The sequence below is a fragment of the Ochlerotatus camptorhynchus genome, unplaced genomic scaffold, assembly GCF_037179485.1.
Source record: "Ochlerotatus camptorhynchus isolate MF236.1 unplaced genomic scaffold, CSIRO-AGI_Acam_v1.1 ptg000158l, whole genome shotgun sequence".
In the NCBI taxonomy this organism is placed as follows: domain Eukaryota; kingdom Metazoa; phylum Arthropoda; class Insecta; order Diptera; family Culicidae; genus Ochlerotatus; species Ochlerotatus camptorhynchus.
The window spans coordinates 446,653-457,039 of NW_027040648.1; the positions used below are offsets into that span (position 1 = coordinate 446,653).

The 10,387-nt window shown below is 43.8% G+C and overlaps 2 protein-coding genes across 2 annotated transcripts; one reads left to right on the forward strand and one right to left on the reverse strand.

Annotated features, from left to right (window-relative positions):
* Positions 1–3,552: 3,552 nt before the first annotated feature.
* On the forward strand, positions 3,553–4,112 carry LOC135701355 (UPF0184 protein AAEL002161). Its single transcript, XM_065222128.1, has 2 exons — positions 3,553–3,778; positions 3,842–4,112. The coding sequence occupies exons 1-2, from the start codon at positions 3,646–3,648 to the stop codon at positions 4,051–4,053; spliced, it is 345 nt and encodes a 114-aa protein (XP_065078200.1). The 5' UTR covers positions 3,553–3,645; the 3' UTR covers positions 4,054–4,112.
* A 50-nt stretch (positions 4,113–4,162) lies between these two features.
* Positions 4,163–5,329, reverse strand: LOC135701356 (nucleoside hydrolase-like). The gene has a single exon (XM_065222129.1). The coding sequence runs from the start codon at positions 5,124–5,126 to the stop codon at positions 4,170–4,172; it is 957 nt and encodes a 318-aa protein (XP_065078201.1). The 5' UTR covers positions 5,127–5,329; the 3' UTR covers positions 4,163–4,169.
* Between the last annotated feature and the right edge of the window lie 5,058 nt (positions 5,330–10,387).

A 10,387-nucleotide genomic window follows, 5' to 3' on the forward strand; every position in this document is an offset into this window, starting at 1 on the left:
ATAGTGTAGTAATAGAATTTCAACTAGAATAGGGTACGTTAATCGTTTGCTTGGGACCAATAGGCTACTAAAGTGGTGAGCCATTTTAAAATCGTTAGTTTCGTATTGATTGTTGTTATAACTCTGTAGTCTGAACGTACTATAAGACTAGTAGGTCCCACAGAAAAGCGTCCAACTTTTTGGCTCAGCTCTGGTACTATCTTCGGTCCCAAGCTAATCGATGCACCCCTCGAAACATAGGAAAATCCACGAACCCCTCATTTTATCTGTCAAACTTTCATAGCGAATCAAAACAAACATTGTGTAGTACTAGAATTTCGACTAGAAAGGAGTACGTTAATCGATTTGCTTGGGACCAATAGGCTAGTCAAGTAGTGAGCCAATTTCAAATCGTTAGTTTCCATCGGTTGGTGGATTTTCCTTTGTTTCGAGGGGTGCATCGATCAGCTTGGGACCGAAGAGAGTACCAGAGCTGAGCCAAAAAGTTGAGCACGTTTCTTCGGGACCTTCTGGTCTTAGAGTTACCTCTATGGTTAGAACATCAATATCGTTCGCCTCAATGTCTGTGCGCAAATGACATTGACATCGTAAAGGGACCACTGATATTCAAATTTATACCGCAAATGTTTCTTATATACGCCAGCTGATCGAGTACAGATCTTTAGAAAACTCATCAGTAATTGATGAATCTACGCGAAACTGCACCAGTGCATGCGACACCTAGGTTTGAAATCCAAAACCACATAAGTGATATACTAAAAAATATTCCATACGATTTGACAGGTAGCAAAACGTCATTATCATTTTATCATTTCCATCTGCTGGTCGACCGTAACGTAAATTAATCAATATTAAAACAATGCAACGGATATACAAAAAAGTTGATTTATTGAGATAAACGTAAGATTTTCAGCTTTCCCCGAGTGATATTCACATGGATAGCAATATCAAAGCCGTACCGCCTGATATCAGTGAAATTCAGTGCTAGACCAATATCTTGCGTCAATTGGGTTCTTTAACACTCAGAAAAAACGCTCTGTAATGAATCAACAAAATATTTTGTTGTTTTTTAATACAATGCCTTGGTTTGTTTCTGTTCATAAAAAAGTTTTAAATTAATAGAGCGCTCCATTCACTTTAAATATATTAATTTGATTGAATTGCATCATTAATGCGATTGATTTAAATAAACGATATTTGATTTGTAACAATTATATATTTTTTCAATCGGAATTGTTACTTTGATTGTTTTAACTGAATATTTTTTAAGTGCACGTTTCAAACTGTCAGTCTGTATCGGCAAACGAAAAGAAGTTCCTCCTGCCTTTGCCTCCGTTATTATTGCTCTTAAAATGTAAGCCATAATTTTATTAAATTGTGTAGATTCTTTCAAATTATTATCAAATTAATTCATGTAATTACAATTTCAGCGGTGACGTGAAAAAAAAAACGCAGTAAAAACGCAATACCATAAAATTGTATTTGGTTCGTTAACGTTTTCATATTTGAATGATATGATTGAATTTGATTCCGACTCGAAGAATGCTTTTTATGCGAGCAAGCGTATTGTTCGCAATTTTCTAAAAACCTGAATTGTCATAGAATAAATAGGGGAAAACAATATTTATTGATTTACATAAATTTGATTTTGATACAATAAAAAAATATGAATCGCTACAACTAAAATTATTCGTTGCTCTAAAAAATGCTGCAGGTTGATTCAAGTAAACATTTTTTTGAATCAATAAAAATCGATGTTTAATTCAATAAAGCTGGTGGCATTATTTCAATTCAATATTTTTATTAGATTACTCTATGGATTTTATTGATCTATATTCTATTCAAAATTTTGTTTGAAATGAATCGTGCTTTATTTGAATGAACTATGTTTTTTTCTGCGTGAATTTTGAAAAATATATTCGTTTTTATACATCATCTTAAAGAGCTTCGTTTTCTGAGCACAGCGATATTTTTTTTCGAACCCACACACTTTCATCTTGATTTTTAAATCAAGATTTAAAGCAAAATAATAACTTCACTGTTGGACACAAGGGGTAAGTCACTCAGCACATTGTGCCGGAATTATATTCTACACAGCTTGGGCACATCCATCGGCACATTTTCGGCATACCTTCGGCATAATCTCGTAGGCATTAGATTGTTGTAAATAAAATGGGAGCACTTCTGGACAACTGTCATTAAAGTTGTTTAAAACATTACGTGCTGTTTGACTGCATGTTCAGGAACATCTTCTAATTGAATATACCAGAGCAACTCTGCTGGTCTGAGTTCACTTATAGCACAAACGAAGTGACAGACGGAGCGGCTCGAAAACTTTGGTGACTAACCTGCTATTGCAATTTTTCAGTGTACCACATGGCAACACCACTACCACTGGATTGTACCACATGGCAACACTACTACTGGATTGAACTAGCATTTTCACCAAATGTATTAAAATGTTTTGGTTCTATCTCTTTCACTCTACTCAAAACTGAAATGCATAAAAAAATGACAAAATGATACGCACTCTTTGCACACTGTCAAAGAATCATTGTACACAAAATCAACTTTGTTCAAATCAAAACAAAAAAACTAACCCATCTGGTGGATGATGGCACAAGCTTCCAAGAAAATTCTATTACAGTGAACCACATTATTTAAATGGATTTCTTCGCCAGTTAGTCGTCTGTAACTTCGTTTGTGCTTATAGATCTAAATACGAAATGTAGGTTCTAGAATGGACTCAAGAGGAAGAGGCAGTTAATCAGACCTCATTAATACCCTTAAAATGTTGCAAATCACACAATACAAACTAAAGAAGTCTATTCATAACTCTCTATAGTCGGTCTCTAACAATGCTCCCCACCGGTTCCAACTCTTTCCGGCGGAAAGACTAGATTTCTGGTCTGCCTTTGAGGGCATTATAAAACACTAAAACACAGGACTTTTACTACCCTATGGATCACAAAACACCGAAAGTTTACACACCCGCCACTTCCCGCGTCATCCTCAATCCGATTGATCCTTGCGATTTCAAACCAAAACATTCAAGGTGTCAGAAATACCGGGTTGCCGGGATGGGTATTTTACAAGCAATCGCAGCTTGCTCTATGACCGGCACAATCGGCATACTTGCGGCACACTGACAAAAAAGCTGACCCAAGATTGGTGTGCGGAGTGACCTACCCCTTGGTTGGACACTAAACTAACAAACTGACAGCTCGCTCCCATACAAAGTGACACCGAGGGGCGCTAATAAGGTGATTTTTGCAAATGTAATCGTTCCAGTGTACCAAAATTGATGAAATTTTGGGTTTGGGTTCCATTTTTAATGCAGATTACGAATATGCATTTACCTCAATACCCTTAAAGAACCCAATTAACATTGTTGACAGTACGCAGCACTGCAGTCACGACAACGATTAACAGAAACAAATCCAGTGACGTATTCAGTTTCTGCTTACCAACACATCCAAACGAGACATAAGTGCTACCCTGCTAAACAGCATTCACCCCCCGTCTGTCAAAACACCAAATATGATGGTGACGAAAAATCAAAACAAAATGTGATCGATCAGGTGACGACCCGAAAGGCATAGTTTTCCTTCGCCCGCGACTAAACTGGAGCCCCAAAATACCGAAATGACTCCAAATCCGAAGGAAAACAAGCTTAAACCGGGTCCTTCGGAGGAGTCCAACAGCAGCGGGGACGAGCGCCAGCAGGTAGCATCCGGAGAAGAGAACGAAGATGAGGAAATTGATGTTCCACTGGATGGTTTGCATGAATTTGGATCTCTTGTTTGTAAACTTTCATCATTGTGGTATAATTCTATTGTAGATTTCGACTCGGTCAATTCGTATCTCGATTCGCTGAATTCGGCCCTGGATGCGATCGAACAGCGCAACGACGATCTCAAAGATCAACTGCTGAATCTCCTGCAGTCGAACCGCGAAATCCGTCAATCAATGCAGGAGGAGAACGCTAAGCGCTCTGGTGGTGGTAGTGCTCCGGAACCGGAAACCACCTCCGGAGAATCCATGCAACATTGATTATACTCCTGCATTCCCCGTCTGCGTACTTGCAGAATAAAAGTATTGTTAATTAGCTGTTGTAAATAAATGCGTTTGTTTTGAAACCAAAAAACGAATATGTTTTATTCAACATTTCAAAGCTGATCTTCAACATCATGGTCAGCCGCGTACAACATCATGCGTTTGAAATAGTCCGTGTCGATCCTGTCGACGATCCTCGTATTTTCCTTGGTTCTCTTCCGGTGGTCCAGCACCGCCTGGCCTCTGGTCAACGCTCCCGTCAACTCGATATCCACGTGCCAATGTTCCGAGTGAACCACAATGTCTGGCTTGATGAAAACGGCTACAACGAACGCATCGCACGGCATCCAGTTCTGCCAGTCAGCGTAGCACTTGCATTCCACCTGGTTCAACATCAGCACGGCCTTATTCGCCGTCCTGCCCACAACATCCATCCTCCAGCTCATCTCCAGTCCCCGATGTTCGGAAACGCACGTTTCCCACGGAAGCAGCGTGATCGGACACATCAGGTTGTTGAATACGATGTGTGCCGCCTCTGGATCGGCCCAAAAATTGAACTCAGCGCTTTTGGTTGCATTGCCCACCCCGTGCCTGTTTCCGCCCATCACATAAAGGTCCTTGATCTTCTCGCGCACCTCCGGGTACAACTTCACGCACAGAGCCAGGTTCGTCAGCGGGCCTACAAAAATCAGCGATATGTTTCCGGGGTCAGCGCTCAATCTCCGATACAGTTCGTTGACGGCATGCTCCGGTTGGATCAACGCCTCGTCCGGAGCTTCAAAATTCAAATCCCCAAATCCGTCCACCCCGTGGAAGTGCCCCTCGCGGTCCGGTGGAGGCGTAATCAGCGGTTCCACAGCTCCCTTGTACACCGGAACATCCGTCCGGCCGATGGCCGTTAGGATGCGTAGTACGTTTCGGGTTGCATTGTGCACGTCCGTATTGCCGTGCGTACAAGTGATGGCCTCCACCTTGAAGTTGAACTTCTCTTCGCACTTCAACAGTAGCAACAAAGCCCAGGCATCGTCCGTACCGACGTCGACGTCGACGATCACTTTTCGGGTGGACATTTCTGCAACAGCAAACAATCAAACGCGTGAAGTACGTTAGTTTTGACGATTCTGTGAAAGCACGTGTTATTGAGTAAAGTGTTGGATTTGAACTGAAGAGCGAGGTGCTCTGCAGACGAAAAAGGATCGTCGCGTGAAAGGCGTGAATAAGTTGAGCTCACGTGCACTATTCTGCAATGCACGACGTGTACATTTTTACATCATTGATAAAATCTCAGGTAATCATGACATTTTGATTTTTGAAAACAACACGAATGAAAAAAAAAAAAGACCTACTGCGTCAAGATCTGTCATGATGACCTGAGTTTTGTAAAAAAAAAAAACGTAAATATTTACGCTGTGTGCAACGAAGAATAATCAAGCGGTTTAAAAATACTCAAACACGCATTTCGCGCTTTCTTTCCCGTTTTCATTCAGAATGTTTGTTTTGTTGGTCGTATTTTTTATCGCATTCAAGCAATACAATCAGTTGAGCGTGCAAGAAAAGTGCAAATCAAATCGGAAGCTTTATCGCCTCATCGTGGTGAATAGCTTATCAAAATGAACTTGAATTCGAGTTTACGATTTAGGAAAACGGTGTATTCGGACGGTTCACGTTTCATAGAGAGCTGTCCCGATTTTATCATGACAATATACTGCCGCTGGAAGCATAATTGTCCCATGTGTTATATGAAACTTCATAGCATATGGGACAATTATGCGTCCACCGGCAGTATACACGGTAAGAAAAAAGTACCCAACGGTCAGTTCACTTTGACCTACTTTTGACTAGTTTGTCTCCTTTTCTCCTTCTAATGTTGTCAAAAACGGAGGAGCAAAACCACCCAACAGGGGTAGTAAAGTGCGGGAACCCAACGTTGAGTATAATCATATTTACCTACTTTTGGGTACAACTAACTTACTTTTGGGTAGAAAGCTAGCGGATAATTCCATACGAACTGCACACAAGTAAATGAAAACTACTGTTACGTTTAGTATAGTTTATGTAAGAACTGATCATAGTTAATGTGGTGTTTACACTTAGGCAAGTTCACTAGCGCTAATGAGCTCGCTGCTAGCAAAAACGCTCACAAGCATAATGTAAACAGGGCATCAGCGTCTATCAACATGAAATTTCAGAAGGAACTGAAATTCGTGCTAGTTGGCGAGTACATTAGCGCGAATAAATTCGCACAGATGTAAACACCCCATTAGGATGGGTGCATTTCTTGACAACCACCGTACACCGCTAATTATTTTGCACACAAAAGCTGCAATATCATCCGTCACATCGGCAAAGCGAATAACAGGAGAAAGCAAGACACAAAACAGACTGGCAAAACGTTTGCTTGCCCCCGTGCGCGTGTGTTATCGTCTCGTGCTGGGAAAGAATCGGTCGGTCGGTCCAGAAGCGGACAAAGTTGAATCGGTCTGGTACCTTGACCTGCGAACGAAAGTGGCAAGTAAAAAAATGCAGTGGTAGTAACATAGAAGGTCCCGAAGAAATGTGCTCAACTTTTTGGCTCAGCTCTGGTACTCTCTTCAGTCCCAAGCTAATCAATGCACCCCTCGAAACAGAGGAAAATCCACGAACCCCTCATTTTATCTGTCAAACTTTCATAGCGAATCAAAACAAACATAGTGTAGTAGTCAATGTACATTGGTCTTTTTGAAACGTGATGCGAGACTTGTCATCAATCGGATGTCAGTTCCCATAAGTTTAAATTTAACGTACCATGTTTAAGGCAATTTCCAAAACCAGAGGCAGTCGCGGCATTGAAAATGGTCTGATTTTGATCCAGAGATGATGGATTTTAATTCTTAATTCGCCAATCGATAGGAAATTTTTCTAAAAATATCGGACCAGCCTAAGGCTGAAAGTCTCGTTAATAAAGGAAAAAAAAATTCTAAAAATATGTTAAAATTAAGAATTTATTGTTTTTCAAAAGTCACTATTGAAAATTCCACGAATCTGCAACTGTGGCTATGATAATTAAAATTATCACCGATTCCCTACGAGAAGCGCTTTCCCTAAAACAGATTTCAAAATTGAATTGCATCCGGTCTCACCGAACGGTGTTTATTCAATCGCCACGTGCGGTGAGTGGTGGTGTTCTCCAGCACACAACGAAAAGCTCCTCGCAAGCAGCGAAGAAGGAGGTAGAAGCCGCCACTACTGATCGGATTCAGTTGCTCAGATTCTGTGATCGATGTGTTTTCCCCAAACACAGATTTAATTTCCGAATACCAAAATTAATGGGCACTTTTGTAGAAGATCAGTAAGCTGCGTCTACATCAGTAGGCTAGTTATTACAGTAATTACAATTATTACAATAAATTTTCATTCTACTTCTAACCGTCAACCGAACCAGACGTTTTCATTACCTACTCCCAATAGGTTATGGGCCGTACGCGAACGTTCTGTTAGGAAGTTTCTAGAAGATCAAGAAAAAAATTTCACCGAAAAGTAGAGAAGATGTCTTCAAGCGGAAGCGGATCAAGCGGTAGTTACGTCCAGTCAATTTCAAGCTTACCCGGAATTGAACGCCTCATCGGTCGGGAGAATTGGACCACCTGGAAGTTTGCGGTTCAAACGTATCTGGATTTCGAAGACCTGTGGTGCGGTGAAGCCGAAGCGGAAAGCGGACGGTACCTACGAAGCGGTAGACACTGGGAAAGATCGGAAGGCGCGTGCGAAGGTCATCCTACTACTGAACCCGGTGAATTACGTCCACGTTCGGGAAGCAGAAACAGCGCAGCAAGTATAGTCCAAGCTGGAGACCGCCTTCGAGGTCTCGGGCCTAACCAGACGAGTCGGGCTTCTCCACAAGCTGATCAAGACGGAGCTGTCATCGTGTGATTCCATGGCCGACTACGTCAACCAAATCGTGTCGACAGCGCACCAGCTGGATGGCATTGGTTTTGCGATTTCTGCGGAGTGGGTTGGTATCGTCCCATGATTATGGCCTTATTAACGCCCATCACCGGAGATGCCATCAAAACGAAGCTTCTTCAAGACATCCAGGTTTCTTCTCTAGACTCGGCGTTGGCCACAAGCAAAGGAGCAAATCGCAGTGGAAGGCACGTGGGTAAGCATACGAAAAAACTCGACCCCCCGAAAGGACCAGTGTCGGAAAGCACAAAAAAGTAATGCATTTTGCACAGTTCTTTCAACGTTCAGTTCAGCTGACAAGGATGACTGGTTTTTTGATTCGGGTGCAAGCGTGCATATGACCCGGAATCAAAACCTGCTGGAGAACATGAAGCGTTCTGCCGGCACAGTGGTAGCTGCAATCGGCGGCAGCATGAAGGTGGTAGCAACGGGCTCAACGGTACTGAAGCCACAGTGCCAGCAAGAGGCCATCCCGGAGAAGGAAGTTCAGCTGCTACCGGAGCTCAGTGCAAACCAGCTGTCCGTGAGCCAAATTGTGAACAAGGGACACACCGTTATTTTCACCAACGACGGATGCAAAGTGGTCGATATGGACGGCGACGTGATTGCAACAGGTATCCATGACAACAATCTTTTCAAATTGCAACAGCATCGGAAAGACACGAAAAGCGTGCTAGCTTGTTCGTCTTCCGTGAGCTTAGAGGTTTGGCATCGAAGATTGGGCCACTTGAACGTCAAGAGCATTCGGCGGCTCGCCGATGGTTTGGTCGATGGCGTGAAAATCAACAGCGGTAACCATGGAAACTGCAAAGTTTGTGCCATGGGTAAGCAGTGTCGTCATCCGTTCAGCAAACAAGGCTCTCGTGCTCCCGAGAAGCTCGACGTCGTTCACTCCGACATATGCGGGCCAATGGAGGTGAGTTCCCTAGGAGCTAGTCGTTATTATATTGTATTCGTAGACGACAAATCCCGGCACATGTGGGTGTACTTCCTCAAGTCGAAGTCTGAAGCGGACGTTTTGAAGGCATTCAAGGAATTCCACGTGATGGCTGAGCGGCAATCTGCTAAAGATGTGACGAACCGACAACGGGAAGGAGTATGTGAACCGTGGCAGCACGGCATACGGCATCAGAAGACGAACGACTACACTCCGGAGCAGAACGGCATGGCAGAACGAGCGAACCGATCGATTGTGGAGCGTGCTGGTGCATGCTGTTCGAAGCAGGACTGTCGAAAGTTTTTTGGGCGGAAGCTGTCTCGACGGCCGTATATCTGTTAAATCGATCTCCAACGCATGGCCACGATGTCACTCCCGAAGAGGCTTGGACTGGGAAAAGGACGAACCTATCCCACGTTCGAGTATTTGGAACCAAAACGATGGCGTTCATTCCGAAGCCGAAGCGGAAGAAGTGGGATCCGAAATCCCGCGAGTGTATGGTTTCGACGAGGACACCAAAGGGTACAGGCAGTACGATCCAAAATCCAGGAACATTATCAAGAGCCGAGAAGTCACAATCATCGATGAAATCAATCGTGAAGGTAACGAAGCGAAGCAAGACGTCTCCCGACGTCCCACACTGGTACAGCTTGATATCGAGGATGTTGTTTCGCTGTCTCTAGACGAAGCCCTGTTGCAACCGCAGCCAGATGAGCCGAAGAAGAATTTTTCACCGATGAAGACAGCAGCAGTGAGAGCGACTTGTCCACAGATTCCGAGATCGTCGTGACTTCCGTGCTCCCACCGCGACAATTTTCAAATCCACCTCAGTCACAGGTGTTGAGGCGCAGCGGTCGGGAGCACAGGCTACCAGGTAAGCATGATGATTTTCAACTGTCACACAAAGTTCAGCGGCGCCGGTGGTGTAGTGGTAAGCGTGATTACCTCTCATCCCAGCAGGCCTGGGTTCAATCCCAGTCGGCGCCGCCGGGATGTTCTGAGGCATAACATCTCTGATCACGCCTTCCTTAGGAAGGGAAGTAAAGCCGTTGGTCCCCGGTACATGAGTTGATGGGTCGATAGGTAGGGTCCAGGTGTGGGAACTGCCTCCCTGGCGTCGGTAGCATTGGTGCTCAGCACGGAAAACAAGATCGACGGAAAACAAATCAAAGAAAAAAAAACTGTCACACAAAGGTCTGGCGCATATTATTCCCCCACAGAGCACCACCCGTAATACCAATCTCGACGGCGATGGGCCGTTAATGAGCACTGACATTTGACAACCAGGGTCAGTTCAGCGGAATGGCGGAATCTACAATTCAAGCCAACGCTAGGAGGATGGATGATGATCCGGTGACACACCAGGAGGCATTGTCCAGAAACGACTCCGTACGCTGGGAGACGGCGATGAAAGAGGAGTACGACGCGCTGATCAACAACAAAACCTGGACG